Below are 21,643 nucleotides of genomic sequence, written 5' to 3'. Positions count from 1 at the left end.
ATAAATATTTATTATTATTATTATTATTAAACAGCCTTCTCTGAGACTTGTAATTATGTTTAGGTTGTACCTCATTATTAACTTGAAAGATTTGCCCAGAAACTAATGTATTTAATCTCAAATTTTCAAATATTTAGCTTGAAGCCCTGAAAGTATTCCAGAGTTTTGCTTCAGTTTTATAAATTGTTCAGTTTCATTTCTGTCCAGTCTCAGTAGGCTAAAAGACTCATACACCATATCCCGCACCACAGCACTCATCAACCAGGACAAAACAAAGACCCCAAAACCAAAAGTGAGTGTGCTAAAATGGTAAAGGTCCAGCACTCGAGATACTAAAACTAAAAACTCTCGCACTCTCAGAAAGCATCAAAAGCCATCAGCCCTGTATGGCCATACGCACTTTTTGGATTTAAACTTTTGATGGACTTTTAAAAAAGACCTGGCAACCCTTGAGTCACGTCAATTTGAGTCCCTTTTTTCCCCACAAGAAGTGCTTTCAGTTCTCCATGAGATTCAGCTTTCATTTTCTCTTGACATAGGAAGGGTTTGAGCATGCGTCGTTCTCCCGGCTCAATTAGATATACTCGCTTGATGTGTTTTAGAAAGGTTATAAGGGGTTTCTTCTGTGCTCTAAGGTTTTTTCGTAATTTGGCTAACGTTACTTTGACACGTTTTTATCTTCTGAGGGAGTCAGATGAGTATGGCTCTAGATGGGAGCATAAAGACGAAAATAAAACGGCCAGAACTAATGTATGTTTGGACTACAATGCTTTATTTATTTCCTCTCGATCTGTAAACGATTATTCACTTTATCTTGTTTAGTTGGTACGGTATGCTATACGTTATTATGCAGTTTATTATTCTTCCCGCTTTCTATTTCCATGAATATGAAACTATTTTACAAACAACAGTCTCATTTAAGATTTCCGTGTGTGTTTACAGGTGTTTCACGGATGGAGTCGTAGTAAAAACATTTATGCTGCAAGGGACATGGAAAACTTTCGACGTAGTTGTCAGGTAAGTCTCGCGCTGCCAGTCTGGAATCCATCGCAGCTTTCATTGGCCAAGGCTAGGATTGGGCGTGTCAAAAAGTGTGTAGTTTCTTATACTAATGGGGTAAAGCAGCTTACCCATTGACATGGCTTACCCCACTCTCCTTTGTCAAATTAACATGCCAAACTCACATTACTCCATCGAAACATATTAAAAATACATAAACGAGTATCTAAAAAATACAAAAGGAAATGCCAAAATATTGTAAACCCTGCTGTAGTCTTACAGATTGTGTTTGTTTCTAACTTTAGGACTTGGATGGTAATGATATCAGTGATGACAATGATGATGATGAAAAAGATAAAGTAAGTAATCTAATAATAAAGTAAGTTTGTACCATTACACTCATAATAAACCACTTGTCAGTGTACACTATGCTTGCAGTATCATACACAAATCTCATTTCATATAGCTCACTAAGTAGGCTAGTCTTGATTTAGAGGAAATATTTTATAATATAAGTTTTATTATTGTTTTATACTGTTATTGTTTAAAACAATAATATACAATTATAATATATAACAATTATATTGTTATTATTTTGTTTGTTGTTGTTTTCAAGGGTCACTTCTGTAACCTAGCATTCTACCATGGTCAAATCAAATCTTCACCTGACGGTATGGCATTGCACTCATTTCATAGTTAAATCACACTATTTAGGGATTTCATTTACCTGTTAGAACTGTCATTCAAGGAAGTGCTTTAACATATTACCTTTGTGTATGTAGATGTTCACATTGATGAATTTCACCAGCAGTGGTGGGGTGAATATGACAGGCTGGAAGATGTACACTCCTACATTCAATGGTTAGATCATGTTCAACTTAATCCATGGTTTCTAGTTAACACCGTTTTAATATGTATGTTGTAAGTGTTTGAATGGCCATCATTCAGCTAACCATTTTAAAACTTTGCAGGTTGTTTCCAATACAAGAGCCAGGAGTGAATTGTAGAGCACATGTGCTCACAAAAAAGGAAATAAAGGTCAGTTTAAAACATGCACTTAGATGTTTTTTCAACTTTATTTACGAGAAGCTGGTTAAAGCATATTGAGAAATAGATATAGCTGAAACTTAATCTGCTTTTTTTAAACTTAATTTTTTTTTCAGCTTTTCCGTAAAGATAAACAAGTAAAGAGTACATTGGTGAAATCATATAAGCTCATGTTGGATTTCTACGGTGTACGTTTAGTCGATGAATCAACAGGAGAGGTGGAACGGGCTCCTAACTGGAAGGATCGCTTTAGGAACCTGAACAGGTTTGTGTTGTCATGTTTTTTTTTTTTTGTTTTTTTTTTTTACTGCATTTCAGTTGATGTTGTTTCAATACTTTTAGGCTTTTCCAGTGGGTCAGAGCTTTTTTTTTTGTTCTTGATTTTTTTTTTAATTGTTTTATTTATTTTTGCAGACACACACATAACAACCTTCGCATCACACGCATCCTGAAGTGTTTGGGGACTCTAGGATTGAAGCACTACCAGGCCCCACTGGTCAAGTTCTTCCTCCATGAAACTCTTGTGGTGGGACACCTTTCAAATGTGAAACAAAGTGTACTAGATTACTTTATGTTTGCCGTATTGGACAAGTCAGAGAGACAAGAGCTGGTTAAATTTGCTTTTGAGCATTTTAAGCCCCAAAAACATTTTGTCTCGGGTCCCAAGAAAATTCTGTCAGGTCGAGTGGTTAACTGCAAAAAGGAAAATGTGGCCCAGCCTATAGAGAATAAACAGAGGAGCACTGTAGAAGATCAGCTGAAAAGGCTGAATAAGTATGAGGCAGTTACTCTGAACAAACCGACAGAAACAAATAGTGATCAAGGGGCAAATGAAAACAGTCAGTGCATGTCAGAAAATAATTATATAACACCAGCAAACATGTCTCATGGTGATAATGATGACAGTGGTCCTCACCAAACTGAAGTGTCTTTATGTCAGATGCCTGATTTGTCTGGGGTCAGTGATAATGACAGCGGCCTTCAGCAATTTAAAGAAGAGGCTTCATGTCTGACGTCTGACACAGAAATGAGGGAAAGTAATGAAACAATGTTGTAATAGGAAAGCTAACAAGCACTGTAAATGTTAGTCTCATGAGTTTCTCTGTTTTTTCTTCTAAGTTAAATTATAGAAAATATATTATAATGTCCTTTATGACTTCACTGTCATTTTTAAAGATTTTTTTTTATGTTTCTCAGGTTGACAAAAAGAAAACAAATAGAATCATTAATTTGTATGCCTTGTAGTAAATGTAATAATACTTTGGTTTTGTACTTTGTATTATACTGATAAATTAAGTCAATGTAATATCTTGACTGACAAAATGACTTTGAATAAAACCTGACTGCTTGACAGGAAATGAAGTAATGAAATTGTGATGATGTTGCACTAAGAAAATTAGCACCAGCAAACTTTAGATTTGTGAGTTATATTATTTTATCTACTCTGATTAATTATTTTACTGAGAACACTGGAAATTGCAAATATTGGAAATGTTATGCCTTACGGTAAAGTATGAGCTTTTATAAATTAAATAATAAATTGCATAATTTAGCTGATTGATAACTTGTGATTAGAACCTGTACTATAAAATTACTTCCCTGTCAAGGGAACTTTGAACTGCGTCCTCTGAGGGGACACTATGGGGAACACCTCGTCGTGACCCGTTTCTGAAGCATACTTTGAAAAACACCAACGTGTTGGCCGGCAATAGCCTCTGACGTCACTACCAGCGCGACTATAAATACGTGCCCGTAGGACCTGTCACTTTTCTTCTTCGTCTTCATTGACTGTTTTGTTTGAAGCGTGCATCTGAGAAATGACCAAAACGGTAAGAGCGATCTATCATTGTTATCATGGCATCCACTAGCAAGGCGTTTAAACAGTGTGTGCATCCATGTCAGCGTTATTTGACACCTGATGACACACACAGTCTTTGCGTCTCTTGTTTGGGCGAAGAGCACGCGTGCGATGTCCTTGAGGGGGCAATCTGCGAGCATTTTTCTGTGAAAAAGCTCCGCTTTCGTTTGTCTCTCTTTTCGAGGAAAGAGGGACAGCCATCTGGTCCCCGTGGCTCAGGTCCCACCGTTGCCGAGGCACGGAAGAGAATGAGTTCGTGGGGATCACAGGTGGATCTCGCTGAGGAGTGTAGAGAGGGATTTTTCCTTTCACACTCTCCGGCGGCAAACGAGAGTGAACTTCAGGAGGAAGATGCGTTGTCATTAACCCTTTCTGATACTGAAGTTAGTGCTCTGCTGGGTTCTACCCAGAAAGAGCAGGAGAATTCTGAGAGTGGCGAAGAAGCTGAGACTGAGCCTTCTCAATCCTCCTGCCCTGCGTATGGGGAGCTGTTAGAGGTTATGGATCGCGTCACGGCAAAATTACACTTGCCATGGAAGCGTGCCAGAAAGGTAACGTCGCGAGGTCGCCTCGATGAGCGTTATTTGTCTGACCATAGCCCTCCAGCCCAGGTGAGCCTTCAATTCTTGCCTGACTTACATGCGGAAGTCGAAAAGGAATGGAAGAGGCCGTTTTCCTCTCGCATCCATCGGTTTCAGCATACGAGTTATGCTAATATCGAGGGCATGCACGAAAACGGCTATGAGAGGATGCCCCCTGTAGAAGAGACGCTGGCTAGCTATCTCTCTGTGGGGGAAACATCCTCTCTTAAATCTCCCTCTTTGCCATCTAAGCCCCTCCAGGATACATCCCGCTTAAATGGTAAATCATACGCAGCAGCAGGTCAGGCTGTGGCTTCGCTGCATACAATGGCAGTGCTTCAGGCTTACCAGGCTGACCTGCTGAAGGACCTGGATACAGGTGAGGGCCTTTCAGCTGACCAGGTAGTCGAGCTGCGCCGCACCACAGACCTCTTTCTCCGGGCTACCAAGCAAGCCGCCTCCGCCATGGGTAGGTCTATGGTGGCCATGGTAGTAACGGAGAGACATCTGTGGGTGAACCTGGCAGACATAGGGAGGGAAGAAAGGGGGTTTCTTCTCGATGCTCCGGTCTCGCCTTCTGAGCTTTTCGGTACCTCCGTCGAGATGGTTGTCGAAAAGTTCAGGGAGGCAAGGGCGCGCTCAGCTGCCTTTAAATCCTTCATTCCACGAAGGTCCAGGTCTGAGCCCGAACAACAAAGGGGTCCTGGCCCATCTCGATCTGAGGATCGAAGACGGGCGCAGAAGGCTAGTGTCGCGGCTCACGCTCCTCCCCCGCCTAAGGGCAGGGGCAAGAGGAATCGCGGGTCACGAAGAGGTAAGCAGGGTGTGAGGGATGTGATTCAGACGAGGCAGTGTCCTTGTCCGGATCGGAGCGATACCTAGGAGTTACTCAGTTCCTTTGGATGTTTTTAACTTCTGTTCTTATTCTCCCCTGGCTAATTCCCCCTGTAGCCACCAGCTCTCCACCTGATCGAGGTTAGGTGGAAAGTTTCTCACATAACAGTCTCCTATCCTGGACCTATGATGTTTCTGGTTGGTCCTATATTCATAGTAACCACCTTACTGACGGTCCGGACCAAAAGGGGGCGCCCCGTAAGCGGGACTCCAGTACAGGAGGGTGGGTGAGTATGTAACCCTTTCTTTATCTGCTTATGGGTGTTATGTTGCTGGTGGTTATATGTCTACTAACAAACTCTGTGAGTTTCCTTTACAGTGCTCAGTTCCGGCCTCGTGCTCTGTTATTAGGTGACCAAGATCACAGGCTTTCAGCAGGCGGAACTGGCACAGCACTGCAGGGAATTTCATGGATGTCCGGCCAGGTCACCCTGAGGGGCTGCCTGGCCGCTTGGCGCATCCGGGGAGGTGGTAGTTATGGAAGTCTTCTGTATGTACTGCCTCAGGTGATGCTCCCCTCGCTTGAGGGTTGGAGCCTGCCTCTCCCGTGCGATCCAGCGCCTCTGCGATGCTTAGAAACTTTTCTGTACACGCTCTATGCCTGTGTACTTTCTCAAAACCACATGGTGGTCAGTGTGCACGTGAACACTTTGCGCACTGTCTGAAATCCAAGTAAGTGGTAAGTGTGCACGCAAGACTCTGCGCACTTTCTGAAATCCACGTAAGTGGTAAGTGTGCAAGCAAGATTTTGCGCACTTTCTGAAATCCTGTACGGTAGGGGTTACGCGCTCTGCTTCATTCCCTTTCTTAAGATTCATTCAACCAGTGTGTATTTGTTATACACCCCAAGCATCGCTTCCCTCAACATGAGGGGTTGTGTGGACGTACTGTGGTTATCAGCTAGTAGGCCTCACCAGGCCTCCCTGGAGTTGAGTTCCAAATTACTTTCAGTTTCCACTTAAGGTGGTTATCTGGTAACAGGTAGTAGGCCTCTCTAGGCCTCTCTGTAGGTGAACTCCCACAAATTGTGGTTATCAGGTAGTAGACTTCACCAGGCCTCTCTGAAGCTGAGCTCCCACACTAAATAGCATGGTTTTTCAGGTAGTAGGCCCCTCTAGGCCTCTCTGTAAGCGAGATCCCATGTTTTGTGGTTGTCAGGTAGTAGGCCTCACCAGGCCTCCCTGGAGTTGAGTTCCAGATTACTTTCAGTTTCCACTTAAGGTGGTTATCTGGTAACAGGTAGTAGGCCTCTCTGTAGGTGAACTCCTACATATAGTGGTAGTTTAGCAGCGCCCCCCTTTTCCAAAGGAAAAAGGTCGCCTATGAGCGTGCTACTCCCAGCTCGGAGTCCTCCTCTCATAGGAGACTGAATTCTCTGTTTTTTCAACAGAGCGCTCCAGTACTACATACTGTTTTTGAGACGCACTGTGAGAGCAGACATCCTGCTGAGGCAGGGGCTGAGGCTCGGGGAATGGCGCCTTCGCACCAAGGTGTTGAAGTTGAGTTGGAGAGGTTGGCCAGACTTTGGTGGATCGATTTTGCGGCTCGAGAGAGCATCGCACTATCCCCTCTGGCTTCCTCTGACTCATCCAGCTCCATTGGGGCTGGACGCCATGGTACAGACGTGGCCGAGGCTTCATCTGTACATTCCTTCCTCCAATTGCTCTGCTCCCGGGCCATTCCATCTATGAGCTGCTCTATCAGAGTGCCACGAGAGCCCCTCCTTAGAACAGTATTTGTAAATCCATGTTATGGTAAGTGTGCACGTAAAGTCTTTGCACACTTTCTGAAATCCACACTGTGGTAAGTTCGCACGCTAGTACTCTGCGTTCTTTCTAAAAATCCTATATGGTGAGGGCTTCGCGCGGCTGCTTCGTGCCCTTTCTTGAGTCGGTTAAAGCCCCGTTCATCTTGGGCGCCACTCCACCCAGGTATCCTCTGATACCTATATAGAACAGGGCGTTGCTACTAGAGTACTGTTTGGACAGCTCTTTCGGCAATTTTTTTGCGAAAGCTAGCAGTAGCCTCTGTGTGACAGGCAAGACTTTGATAGAAGAAAGTGCTAGGTTCTTAGCCGTATCCCTTTAAAGGAATCTTTTGTGATTCCAAGCCTTCAGCTCTACCCCGGGCCAAGGCCCTACAGGTAAGTTGGGTATGTAGCTTAGGTCTTTGGCCATAAGGGATAATGTCATAGACAGCCGTCGAACCGTCCCAGGGGCGAGTCCCAGTGAAATGGTAGAGTTGGTACTTAGTGTTTGCCATGATTCTGGCCTGCACTCCCCTCAGCATGGCGGTGTGGGTATACTGTTCCCCATAGTGTCCCCTCAGAGGACGCAGTTCGAAGTTCCCTTGACAGGGAACGTCTCAGGTTACGAATGTAACCATGGTTCCCTGAGAGGGAACGAGACACTGCGTCCCCTAGCTCCCTGCCATGCTTCGGACGCAAGCTTCACGAAGAAGATAAGTGACGGGTCCTACGGGCGCGTATTTATAGTCGCGCTGGTAGTGACGTCAGAGGCTGTCGCCGGCCAACACGTTGGCGTTTTTGAAAAGTATGCTTTAGACACGGGTCCCGACGAGGTGTTCCCCATAGTGTCCCCTCAGAGGACGCAGTGTCTCGTTCCCTCTCAGGGAACCATGGTTACATTCGTAACCTGAGACGATTTGTATGCTTTGTATTAATGCAATACAGTAGGTGATTCTGTTGAAATATGTAAAAACTGCGCTATTTTGGTTTAGTACTAGGTTTCTACTGTTGAAGCAAATAAATGTCTTCCCACTGATATAATTCTAATAAATAAAATGAATTGGGCCTGTTATAAACCATACTGAACATATAATGGATATCAAATTAATATTAAAGCTGCTTTAAAAAATCACTACTAAACATACTGTTTCAAAGTTTATTTTTAGAATATTGTTACTGAGATAATTATGAAAGTCTGGATCCTGTAAATAGCAAAACAATGTATGCCAATACAGACTAGGCCTGCTGCTGTAATTTTGTGCCACCATTAAGACAAGATATGGCAACCCTGGAGTCATCGTGTGTCATTTTTGCTGAGCTGTAGAGCCTAATAGAAATTCTTCACTCTTCAGAAAAGGTTCACAGTGATCTTCAGCTTTAATTTTCTGTTGGCAGTGGGAAGGTTGAGAGTCTTCTATACACACACATATATATATATATATATATATATATATATATATACTGATATACAGCCATATCGCTCAGCTACGAGTGTAATATTGCGTTTATACAACAGTTTGACTGCACAAGTGTGCAAATAAAAAAGTAAAAGACAAGAACAGAGAGTTTTTAACACTCTTTTGTGTGTAACTATTTCCTTCTGCCATGGATTCAAATCTCAGTTTGGGAGTTTAACAGTTGAGCCCAAGCTTCTGTTACTAATTCGAAAACGTCACTTTGTTACGAGAACTTGTTACGAAGGAACGTTGAATTGTTTCTTTGAAAGCTTATTGTATTAAAAGCTCACTGTATTTTGTAGAGTCAAATATTATGAGAAAGAGATGTACAGAGTTAGTGTGATTACCTGCATCTGATACATCATGATCATTCTTCAGCTCAGTCTCATATTCACAATAAAACATTTGAATGCCTGCTAAGGAAAGCAATATCTTTGTCATACTGTCCTTTCATCTGTTAATGGTGATATATGATGACAGCGCTGCTAACTGCATTTGTTGGCTGCATCTTACAAGGTGTTGCCAAAAGAAAAAAAAACCTTCTTTGTTTACAACCCTGTTGCAGTTTCTTTCAGTATAAAAGTCTTTCCTCCATCCTCCATCCTACAAACCGGAAACCGATCGAGCTCAGCCATCTTGTAGGACATCTCAATTCTCTAATTGTACCACGAGGAGGGCTGCGTTCCACTCAACTTTTAAACACTTTTAGAAAAAGGCGGGAGCTGGTTGCTGAAACCATGCCCACCTAGCTCGACGGCGGTGACAGCAGCGGCAATCCACCTGGCACTCAAGTGGCCACGCCCTTGATTACACAGAAAAAATCACCCACCTCACAGTTGTCATGAAGGACAAAAAGAGCTATATAGACCAAAATCTTTTTTTGAAACAGGCTGTAAAACATTTATATACAGTGCATTATATATATATATTCTGCTGTAAAGTTGGCCATTTTAACATGGGGAGTCTATGGGATTTAATCCCTTTTGCAGTCAGCCTCAAGTGGCCAGTCGATGAATTACAGTTTAAGTCACTTTCGTATGGGCTTCACGATAGACCCTGTCCCAAATGGAACACTTAATGTGCACTTGCGGTCTTATGGACTTACAATAGGGTGTCCCATTTGTCATTTAAGATTTCAGAAGGGTGCTCGCGAGCACCCCCTTTGTGTCCGTTATCCGTCAATCCGCACTTCTGCCGAGTCCACACTGGGGTGAGCTCCGCAGCAGATTTCTACCTGACAGTTAAAGCGGCATTACATCATGAAAGTGTGGACTCAGAGGAAGACCGCGAGGGTTTAGGGTGCCATTTGGGACATGGCAGAGTACAAAGGCAGCGCTCTGATAAACAGCATTAAAGTTAGGCTATATAAAATGAAACATTATGAGACTTTGCCCTCAGCCAAAACTATTTGCTCTTGAACAAATAATAGATTAATGAGACCAAACACTGCCTTTTGGATTTACTCAAAACAAATTATATCTCATGTTTAGCCACTATTAGTGACATCAGAGCCAGCTGCAAATTTCAGAAGAAATGGCCAGAAAAAAAACAGTTGTATAAATAAACACACAGACAACCGCATTACATAGATGTAAATTGTCTTTATAAAATCTCCTTAAATTGTGTAAACTTTTGTAAATTATGTATTCTATACTCTGTACAATTGAAAGTCACCTATTTTGTTTTACCTTAAAGGGTTAGTTCACCCAAAAATGAAAATTATGTCATTAATGACTCACCCTCATGTTGTTCCAAACCTGTAAGACCTCCGTTCACAATACTTCAGTGACGCTGCTGCCGTGTTATCTTTGTAATTGGGCGCACCAGAAAACACGTCAGCAGTGTCGTACGTCAGCAGCATCGTGAAAGCACTCACAACTGACCCGGAAGAGAAGACAATGCTGAATAAAGTCATAATTTTTTTTACATTTTCGGACCAAAATGTATTTTCGATGCTTCAACGAATTCTAACTAACCCTCTGATGTCACATGGACTAATTTGAAGATGTTTTTATTACCTTTCTGGACATGGACAGTATACCGTACATACATTTTCAATGGAGGGTCAGAAAGCTCTCGGACTTAATCTAAGATATATTAAACTGTGTTCCGAACTAACCCTTTAACCCAGTAGGCTATATTAAAATCAAGAATGGACCACCAAGCCTGAATATTTTTAACTATAATATTAAGTATATTTTACTATATTACAATGTTATATTTACTATATATATATATATATATATATATATATATATATATATATATATATATATATATATATATATATTATTTTATTATATCTGTCTGTTTCAAATGAAAAAAAAGTTTAAAGATAATAAAGATATTATCTAAGTTTGATCCTTCAAAAAAAACTAAAATATTTGTCAGTTTCGTATAGGTCTTTAATCCTATTTAACCTATGTTTTGACGAAGCCGGAATATTATTGCAAGACATGGCAACCCTTGAATAAACTGGAATTTGTTATACTTGTTGTACTTTACTAGAAATACTTTCGTTTCACCATGACCTTCAGCATTTTCTCTTGACAGTGGGAGTGGTTGAGCAATTCATGCATGTAGAGTCTACATTCTTGTGTCTGATTGACATTTTTATATAGCCGATATATAGCCTATATCCGACCTTGGCCGGGTTCACAAAATAAAACCTGCAGTTAACTTCAGGCAGTGCAAAGCTGATCATATTCAGCAAGAACCGCCCTACAACCAGATAACGGCAACGCCTGTCATTTTCTTCTTCTTGAGAAAAATAAGAGTGAAGTTCCTGTGAAAATATTTCAGAACTTTAATAGGAATAGCACTTACAAACTTCTTGTAATTTTTCTTAAGAAATGTCTTAAATTCTTCCTTTTCGTGAAAGATTTAGTTAAAGATTTTCGTGAATCAGGCCCTAGCGTTTGCAGTGTACGGTCCCTAATAATATACTTGACATGGAGTCAGAAGATGAGTGCGAGTTGGACTCCACATGGGAAGACGAATACGAAAATAAAACACCCAGAAAGAAGGTATGCTTGGATTTCAGTGCTATAATTGATTTTTATTTCCTTGTAGAGTCTTGTAGACTTTTGTTTTAATTAATCCTAAAACAGCTCATAATTGTGCACACACATCAGTTATGCAACTTTGCATTTCTTGCATTGACTGCTCTAAAATTATGAGACACCAATGTTTCAGGAGTTTGACACAAAATGGGACACATTAAATTGTTATAATCTTAATTCAAGTGATGAAGGATTTTTTTAAGTTTCACGGTAATCAGTGTTGAGCACTTCTGTAAAGTTAACCCTGCCTGGTTTAACTATTTGAAAATAATGAAAACATTTAATAGAAATTTAGAAGTAATCAAAAAGTACTCAATTATAATTAGATACATTAGTTTAATGAAGCAATTTAAATATTTACACTACTTATTACATTTTAAATAGGGTAACTTGCAATCTGTAACCTAAAACATTTCCAAAGTAACCTTCCCAACACTGTTTATAACAGATACCACATGATCTACACTGTCCTCATCTACCTTTTTTGATTGAAGACTATAATTAATATTGTTGTTGTTGTTGTTGTTTAATAAACCCTACCTGTTTTTAGAAACACTGTTTTATAATAATTCCCATTCTTTCCACTTTCTATTTCTTCAAATATCTATGAAAGAATTTTATAAACAGCAGTATCATTTGGGATTTCTGTGTATGTTTACAGGTGTTACACAGGAGAAGTTGCAGGAACATGAATGCTGCAAAGGAGATGCAAGACTTTCGACATAGTTACATTGTAGGTTTATTTACCTTCAAACAAGGAAGAGTTGGGTAAAGCTGTGCCGCATTTTTAATGAAGGTATCTGGTCCCCTAACTCTTAAATTAGCATATAAAGTATACAGCCAGGGTAATAAAAAAAACTTTAAGAAAAAACAAGGATGTGGCTGCTGCTTACCCACTGGGTTTGGCACATCTTACCCCGCTCCTCTATTTAAAATAAACATGTCAAATCACATTCATCCATTGGCATATTGTATGAGAAAAAAATTTAGTTGAGAATCTAAATCCAAAAGTAAATTTCTAAATATTGTGAAAACCTACTGTCTTCTAATTTTTCAAAACTTGATAACTTGTCTTACATTATATATTTTTTTATTGTATTTGTTTTGTTTAGAACTACGATGACGATAATGAAAATAATGATGAACCACGTCAAGTAAGTAATCCATCTCCTCAGAATTTGCCACCTCTAACATATCTTTACAGTATGTTTTGTGTATCATTTACACAAAACTATTTGGTTTCACAGCCCACTATGTAGTCTTGATTTGGAGAAGAGGATTGGGAATTGGGTTGTAAAGTATTTTTATTTGTTCACAAGGGCCGCTTCTATAACCTGGAATTTTACCATGGTAGGATAAAATCTTCACCTGACGGTATGGCATTGTGCTCGTTAAATCACACTATTCATTTTTTACATATCCTATACAGGTTACATTCTCAGAAAGCATGTTCTTAACATATTACCTTTGTTTGTGCAGATGTATACATTGATGAATTCCACCAGCAGTGGTGGGGTGAATATGAGAGGCTGGAATTAGTTTTGACCTACATTCATTGGTGAGAGCCTGTTGTAAAATCCATGAGCTGTCGTTAAATCCATTTTAATTCAATTAAAATGCCATAATTCAACTAACCATTTCAAATCTTTCAGGCTGTTTCCATTACAAGAAATAGGAAGAAACCTAAAAGCACATGAGCTCACAAAAAAGGAAATAAAGGTCAGTTTAAAACATATATTTTTTTTTTATACAAATTTCATTTAATCACCCTCTTATTGTTTCTAAATGATTTGGTTATATGTAGAATATGTGCTCGATCAATGTTTATATGTGAATTAAAGCCTAAATTATATTTGTTCATATAAAGCAATCATGTCTCTTTAAAAACTACTAGATAAATCCAGTCGATTATGGGTTAGTTCTGTACATTTTTGACTTGACATGAGGGTGATAAATTATTACAGAATATTAATTTTATGGGTTAACCTTTCTTATGAAGTATTTGTCTGACAGGACTGATCATATTTTGGAAGAAACATCAGTCTCAGTTCAGAAGAAAGTTTAAATTCATCTGCTCTGCTCTGCTCTGTTTTTTTTTTTTAGCTTTTCCGTAAAGATAAACAAGCAAAGTGTAAATTGGTGAAATCATATAAGCTCATGTTGGATTTCTACGGTGTACGTTTAGTCGATGAATCAACAGGAGAGGTGGAACGGGCTCCTAACTGGAAGGATCGCTTTAGGAACCTGAACAGGTTTGTGTTGTCATGTTTTTCCTTTTTGTTGAAATTCATGTACTTTTAGGCATTTTCAGTGGTTAGAGTTTTTTTGTGATTTTGCAGATATTCTCATAACAACCTTCGCATCACACGCATCCTGAAGTGTTTGGGGACTCTAGGATTGAAGCACTACCAGGCCCCACTGGTCAAGTTCTTCCTCCATGAAACTCTTGTAGTGGGACACCTTCAAAGCCTAAAACAAAGTGTTCTAGATTACTTTATGTTTGCTGTTTTGGACAACACAGAGAGACAAGAGCTGGTTAGATTTGCATTTAAGCATTTCAAGCCCCAAGAACAGTTTGTCTGGGGTCCCAAGAAGATTCTGTCAGGTGAGGTACATAGCAGCAAAAGTTAAAAATTCAGTCATGCTACATGTAATAAGCAGCAAAGGGATTGGGACAAAATAATTTAGGTTGCTTTGGGTAAAAATGTCTGCCAAATGCATAAATGTAAATGTGAAACAATAAAAGCATAGGAAAGTGAGATGAAAAGATGATATTGATGATGGTGATGTTAATATGACAGCAGCTACATCACCAAGCATGTCTTTGTGGTGCTCCTGATAATAGAGGTTTTAGCATTTGTTCCTCTACTCTAAATTATTTTATTGTTTTACAGAAAAATATTGGAATATCTTTCATGGCTCAAGTTAAGTGTCAGATTCTTAATGGATAAAGAAGATATACATGTTTACTACTTGAAATGATATGAACGTTTCTGTTGATGAATCAAGGCTGCACTATATGAAAATTAGCACCAGTAAATGTTCAAAATCATTTAAAAAAAAATGTATGTATGTATGATTTAATTTTTTTAAAAATGTATGTTCCTTATTTTTAATAAATCAGAAACATACTTGCACAAATATATTTAACTTTTGAATAGCGGTATCCTTGTGGTCCAGTGGGAATAAACAGGTTACAATCACCATTTCCTAGTCTTTTGTATGTCAAAAGATCTAGCAAAAACATTTAGTAAAAGAGAGAAGTGCTGATTTCTGCTATTTTGTTCACAATTTGGCAAAATACCTGTAAAGGTGTTTTTATTTTACCTACAGACTTCATTTTTACTTATTTGAACAATGACAGAAGACAAGGCAATGGCATTGACTCAAGGTCTACAGTTGTTGTTTTCTTTCATTTTCAGAAGCAAACAATTTACTGTTTTATGACTTGTGATTGCGGATCTTCAGCTGATCTTTGACTTCATAAAGACTTAATTTGTGTTAAAGTATCTGGGAGGTGTTTTTACTATGAGCTGTTAAAAGTTGTTAACATGAGGAGTTTAGTTTTCTTTTCTCATTTATTCCGAAATGATCAAAGTGCACCAAGACTGACACCTGCTGTTTTATTAAACAGAGTTTATACATAAAGGTGAATGTAATGTGAATGTAACAATAAAACAGCCCTTTAAATGTCTTGAAACAGACACATTCTAAATTCAGATTACGTGTAAGCATGGAGCAGAGGAAGGAATTTGACTGTATGGTTTCTATAAGAGACAGCATTATCTAAATGACATTATGGAGCTAAAGTGGCTTTTCTCACATATTAGCTGAACTAAACTGTTGTTCTTATTGCAGAAAAAGCTTTATCTGCTTCTCAGGACACTAGTATATGTCTATGACTAGTATATAAGTATATGATGTGTGATACTTCACTTTTGTGGAATCTTTTGACATGTTTCCCAAATGTTCAAAAAAAGTTTATAAGTTCAGTAAGATTATTTATAAAGTGTCAGTGGACCTTTCATGGTTGTTTCATCCTTAGATTTGGCTTTCAGGCTTTCAGAGCCTTTCAGATTTGTTCTGGTCATACACTAATGTGTCTTGCAACACTTTTTTATTTTTATGATTATGACTATTTTCATTTATTTTTTATGATTTCCTCTATAGGAGTGGTAATCAGAAAGAAATGTGTAATAGACTGTCACATGATGACAGTTAGGAATCTGTGCTGTATAAACTGAGAGAAAGTTAGATGGTCGAACAGAACAGCACGTTCTTAGGTTTCACTCCCTATTTTTTCACCAAATTGTGTCTTTGCTGTAGGTGGATCATTTAAAATCATTGATTACCAGTCTAAATTTGATAATAAACATCTAAACGTCTCAGTCTTTAACCCTAAAATAGCTTTAGTGTATTACGGATGCAGTTAAAGTCAATAGTCCCTCTTCTGATAAAATAGTGGGACCAGTAAACATTAGTTTACTGGTCTCACTATTTACATTAGTTTACTGGTCTCAGGCAATTCGATAATACCTAGAATATCAAAATCAACTGCGGGCGGCAGATCCTTCTCCTATTTGGCGCCTAAACTCTGTAGCATTAACATTGTTTGGGAGGCAGACACGCTCTTGCAGTTTAAATCTAGATTAAAGACCCATCTCTTTAACCTGACTTACACATATTAATATGCTTCTAATATCCAAATCCGTTAAAGGATTTTTAGGCTGCATTAATTAGGTAAACCGGAACCAGGAACACTTCCCATAACACCTGATGTACTTGCTACATCTAATGGTATCTACGTTAATATTAGTCTGTTTCTCTCTTATTCCGAGGTCACCGTAGCCACCAGATCCAGTCTGTATCCAGATCAGAGGGTCACTGCAGTCACCCAGATCCAGTACGTATCCAGACCAGATGGTGGATCAGCACCAAAGGACCTCTACATCCCTGAAAGACAGCGGAGACCAGGACAACTAGAGCCCAGATACAGATCCCCTGTAAAGACCTTGTCTCAGAGGACCACCAGGACAAGACCACAGGAAACAGATGATTCTTCTGCACAATCTGACTTTGCTGCAGCCTGGAATTGAACTACTGGTTTCGTCTGGTCAGAGGAGAACTGGTCCTCCAACTGAGCCTGGTTTCTCCCAAGGTTTTTTTCTCCATTCTGTTACCGATGGAGTTTTGGGTCCTTGCCGCTGTCGCCTCTGGCTTGCTTAGTTGGGGACACTTCATCTACAGCGATATCGTTGACTTGATTGCAAATGAATGCACAGACACTATTTAAACTGAACAGAGATGCATTACTGAATTCAATGATGAACTGCCTTTAACTGTCATTTTGCATTATTGACACACTGTTTTCCTAATGAATGTTGTTCAGTTGCTTTGACGCAATGTATTTTGTTTAAAGTGCTATATAAATAAAGGTGACTTGACTTGACTTGACTTGGCTAGTATAGAACCTACAGTAGATATAAAGTATCTGCTGAATCATCGGAAAAATAACAAAATTCATTAAAAAAAGACAAGTTTGTTACTGATTTTCTGTCCAGGGATTTGTGTGTGTGTTATAAACCAGCAATGAGTCAGCTTCTATAAAGCTCAGATTTATTTCCAGTGAATCTGCTTAATTTCTTGATTTTTATGCACACAGACCGCAACATAAAGATGAGCTGTAACACTGCATTGCAAAGCAGTGGTTTTTTTTTTTTTTACTACCTCAAATATGCTTCTTTAATTAAAAGATTCTTTGAAGCTGTAATTGCTGGATGTAATTGCTTTTAGTGTTCATTCAATTTATAACTGACATGTCATCAATATAAAGGAAAATAGTTTTTTATTAAATAATTTATTAATTCAATTAATAATAATAAATAATAATAATAAATACATGTAATAACTTTAAAAGTGACCAAACCAATCTAAAGTTAGCACGTTAATTCAAACAAAATATCAAATCTTCCCAACACTAGATGGCGCACTTGTCCTAATCTTTCCAACACCATCAGTCATTTCCGCATCCCGGATATTATAGTGGCGGCGTTGTTATGACAATGTGACGTTTTTTGTTTTTGTTTTCTTTTTTTTAATGCAAGTTGTAGCGATAAATAAAGTTTCAGTCAAGTGACAGGAGTTTCGGTTTTCTTTCCACGTCTTCGAAACTATATTAAATGGCCTCTTGTGCACACGAAGAGTTTGAACTCAGCCAGAAACATGAAGATATGTGAGTCCGTTCAGTTTGTTATTGAGAACAGAGCTGCAGTTGTCGATTAAAAAGCCACTCTCAGTCATACAGTCATAATTATAATGATTCATTCCTTGTTATGAAACTACACGGCTTAATGACCGTCATTTGTCTCATGTAGACTGGGGAAAAGAGCATTACTGCTGCAGCAGATGGAAGCGCACAACGAACAGCAGAAGGCTCAGAAGAAGCAGCAGTGTGTGAAGTCTCAAGCAGCGAAGGAGAGGAATGCTCAGATCCTTAAGGTTTCTCTGATGTGTTACGTTACTCTATTACTGTATATCACCGCCTCAGAGCTCGATTATAGTAACTTACCGTTTTAACTGGTAGTCACCCTTTTCCTGTGTCACAAAATAACATCTTCTCATCATCATGACATTTAAAAAAAGCATGAGCAGGTATTATATTTACTTTTGTGATGTTAATTTTTTAATTTCTGTTATTTATTTACTGGTTTGTCTTGGCCTAACACGACATCCCGTTAAAACTTTTACAAAAATCTCTATGACATTATTAACACCTTCATTCAAATCCCAATTGTTCTGTATTGCATACCCTTTATTAATAAATTGCAGCACATGCATATATATATATATATATATATGTATATAATTTTTTTTTTCAGTTTCAGAATTCATGGGCTAACTTCTTGCGTAATCTGATTAAATTCTTTAATTGCGTATGTTTAAAATGCATTTAGTGACATTTGTTTGCATTTTTATTCATTTCTGTTGTAGGATTTTCAGAATGCTGAAAAAAATCTTCAAACCAGACAGCTCCTTCATCCAGATATTATTAACCTTGAGGTATTTAGACCAGCTCACATCCTTATTTTTATTTATTTAGAAAATAAAACGGTTGTGCAGTGTTTCATTTTTGAAAGCAGTTAATAGTAAATGTTGCATTTGAAGTACTTTTTTTCCATGTGTAGATGATGCCAACAGCATCTTTCCCCGAGAAACTGTGTGCCCATCAGAGCCATCATAATTCATTGAAAAGGGGCGGTTATTAAGTGAATAGCACAACGTGTTTTAATTTTATTTTTATTTTTAGTATAACAAGACAACTGCTGTAGATGCCAGCATGGAATGTTTTACCTGCTCAGGATATAAGAATGTAATACACAAGTAAACATTTATCTCCCCCTGTAACTAAGTTGATCTTTTGTTGTCCTGTCATAGACTCTTTATTGGGCCTCAATTGAACGGAAACTACCAGCATGGGAGCAGTATTTACTTGGGAAAGGACAACCACCAGTGAGTGAGTCTGGGAGATTGCTTAGGCAACAGAGACAGAAAACTAGACAGCAAGATCCCTCACCTGTACAATGCAAGGGTAAACCCCCTCGACCAAAACCTAGATGACCTGTAAATAAACACAATTTAGAATTTTTTTGCCCCAAATTATGTTATTTTTATTAATTTATTTTGTTTTTGTTGAATACACTACATTTCATTTAACTTCTATATGCAAAAACAGAATAATAATAAATATGTTCATTGAATGTTGTGTTAAGATTTGCATACATAAGTACGTCCACATGGGGGCGATGCTGACCACATTTTCTGGAACTACTCCACTAGCCTGTCTTCTGTGTGTGTGTGTGTGTGTGTGTGTGTGTGTGTGTGTGTGTGTGTGTGTGTGTGTGTATATATGTATATATATATATATATATATATATATATATATATATATATATATAAATGAATGAATCAGTAAAAAAAGCTGTGATTTGTTAAACTATGCAATGAAGTAAAAAAATGCATCTTTTGCCCATTATAATACTTTTTTTTATTATTGTTACAGTTAGATATCAAATTAAGTGATATGTTTGAAGTTAATTTAAAATTAGTTTAGATGAGTTGTTACCTTTACAAGTAAAAAATGATTATCCATATAGTTTGTCAAATGATAAATGTTTTCATGAAAAACTAATTGATCTTATTTCTATAACCCACTTTGCATTAGGCAATGCTGAGCATTACTAGTATCCTTAAGAACTTTTTCTGTTGTCCAGCTTAAATAAAACATCTTGCAAGCATTGCTGCACAGTCTCAAGACACAAAATCTGTGTTGCTTTAAATGCGCCTCTAAATCTTGTTGCCTCCTACCTGCAACCTCAAGAACAATAAGGTAATGACTGCCATTACACAAAGCCTCTCTGAGCACTTGGACTGTCCACATGATAATTGCTATGGTATTGTCTGTCTGTTGAAGCGTCAGCCACTTGAGTTGAGTGTTAAGTTGACTGTAAGTTTGAAAGTGATGCATTTTGGTTCTTTGATTCGTTTTTGTTTCAAATATTCAGACTGGTGTTTTGGGGATTAAAGGTGTGAAACAAGCTCCAAATTTATCTAAAAATTATTTTATAAAAAATTTTAGTAGCTTGAATCTGAATGGATATTATGGATACTAAAAATATGAGTGCATATACTTTCACACTCAATTTCTTTTATCATGCTCATTCACTGTTTTGTAAATCGGGAGAGACTGCAGACCGTGACCCAGCCTAATTGGATGATCAAACCAGTTCAGGGTGACACGGAGTGGCGGCTTGACAAACCTGATCATCTGGATGGTCAGGGTTGAAGTGGTGGTGGTGGTTGGCAGCTGCCCTTCCTCCTCAGCTGGGACTCCTGCCCCTGAGGTCAGGGCACCAGTCGAGGCTTCCAAATTGGCGGGGGGGTCACTTGGCTGTGGAGGGGTGGAGAATTCTGGGTGTGGGTGGAGGGCAAGACAGCAAATTATCTAAAAAGGTTTTGAAGAGCACGATCTGGAGCCTTTCCAAATGACTAGTTCTGCATTATGTATTCTAATGGGGAAAGCCCTGAGGTGGTTTGGCTACAGATACCACTGCCAACTGAGACTGTCAGAGCACAGGCCAAGGCCAAATGTTCTAATCACCTCCGGGCTTCAGACGCCTGGCCATCAGCCAGATCTCCAGTACACTATCGTAAGATGATAGAACAAAGTTGTTCATTACTAAATATCTTATTTCTGTAAAAATGTTATAGTTGCAGTTGCAAGAAAGCTAATTTTATCGGGGATTATGGCATATTGCATGAACATTTCTGTTTAAATAATTGAAAGATTACTAAATATAAATGTACAATTACATTTTTGACTATTTTCATTCATCTTTGATAATTGGAACTCTAAAACAGTATAAATATTGAAAAATTCCCCTGAGCGAAACAAGTTAATCTTCCATCAGAAACATACCACCCATTGCTCCCAAAGGAGCTTTTCACATCTAAAGATCTTTGTCAATGTAGTGCACTTAAACACGAATAGCTTTTGCTTGGGAGCCTGTTGGGGAATTCTCTCCATTCTTGAAACTATTATTCCAGCACTAGGTCTGGTCATAAGGGGGCTGCTGTTGTGTTTTTGTTCTGGCTAACTTATATGTCATTTTGTTTTGTACTTGGTTATATTCCTCACCGGATCCCATTTGCCCAAGTAGTCAAACATCAACTCCATCCCAACAATTGTGGTAGTACATTGTGTGTGCATTGCTTGCTTGTGTGAATGTTTGTGTGTAGTCATGTTTAATATATATATATATATATATATATATATATATATATATATATATATATATATAGTTTTGCACTCTTGAAAAATAAAGAGTTTAAAGGTTTTCTCAGCAGTGCCCTTTGGGGTTTCCCAAAGAACCTTCCATTGAACAAATCTTAAAATATTTATTTTATTATTTATTTATTTTTTTTGAAGAACTTTTTCCTCT

General features: G+C 38.4%; 2 protein-coding genes and 1 long non-coding RNA gene across 3 annotated transcripts; all 3 read left to right on the top strand.

The window, feature by feature from the left end:
- Positions 1–213: 213 nt before the first annotated feature.
- Positions 214–14,569, top strand: LOC132119031 (opioid growth factor receptor-like). Its single transcript, XM_059528773.1, has 8 exons — positions 214–292; positions 943–1,017; positions 1,305–1,358; positions 1,616–1,670; positions 1,782–1,860; positions 1,971–2,037; positions 13,749–13,897; positions 13,985–14,569. Exons 2-8 carry the CDS (start codon positions 991–993, stop codon positions 14,274–14,276), a joined length of 723 nt encoding a protein of 240 aa, XP_059384756.1. The 5' UTR covers positions 214–292; positions 943–990; the 3' UTR covers positions 14,277–14,569.
- LOC132119032 (uncharacterized) lies at positions 11,317–13,006 on the top strand. The gene is made up of 3 exons (XR_009426104.1): positions 11,317–11,609; positions 12,307–12,378; positions 12,758–13,006. It is a non-coding gene; the product is annotated as an uncharacterized LOC132119032 (long non-coding RNA).
- A 3,107-nt stretch (positions 14,570–17,676) lies between the features above and the next one.
- On the top strand, positions 17,677–19,301 carry cep15 (centrosomal protein 15). The gene is made up of 4 exons (XM_059528772.1): positions 17,677–17,877; positions 18,020–18,143; positions 18,636–18,704; positions 19,080–19,301. The coding sequence occupies exons 1-4, from the start codon at positions 17,825–17,827 to the stop codon at positions 19,260–19,262; spliced, it is 429 nt and encodes a 142-aa protein (XP_059384755.1). The 5' UTR covers positions 17,677–17,824; the 3' UTR covers positions 19,263–19,301.
- Positions 19,302–21,643: the final 2,342 nt, after the last annotated feature.

The sequence above is a fragment of the Carassius carassius genome, chromosome 38 (assembly GCF_963082965.1).
Source record: "Carassius carassius chromosome 38, fCarCar2.1, whole genome shotgun sequence".
NCBI lineage: Eukaryota > Metazoa > Chordata > Actinopteri > Cypriniformes > Cyprinidae > Carassius > Carassius carassius.
Note: the sequence above shows the minus strand (reverse complement) of the source record. Positions and strands in the feature narration are given on the sequence as shown.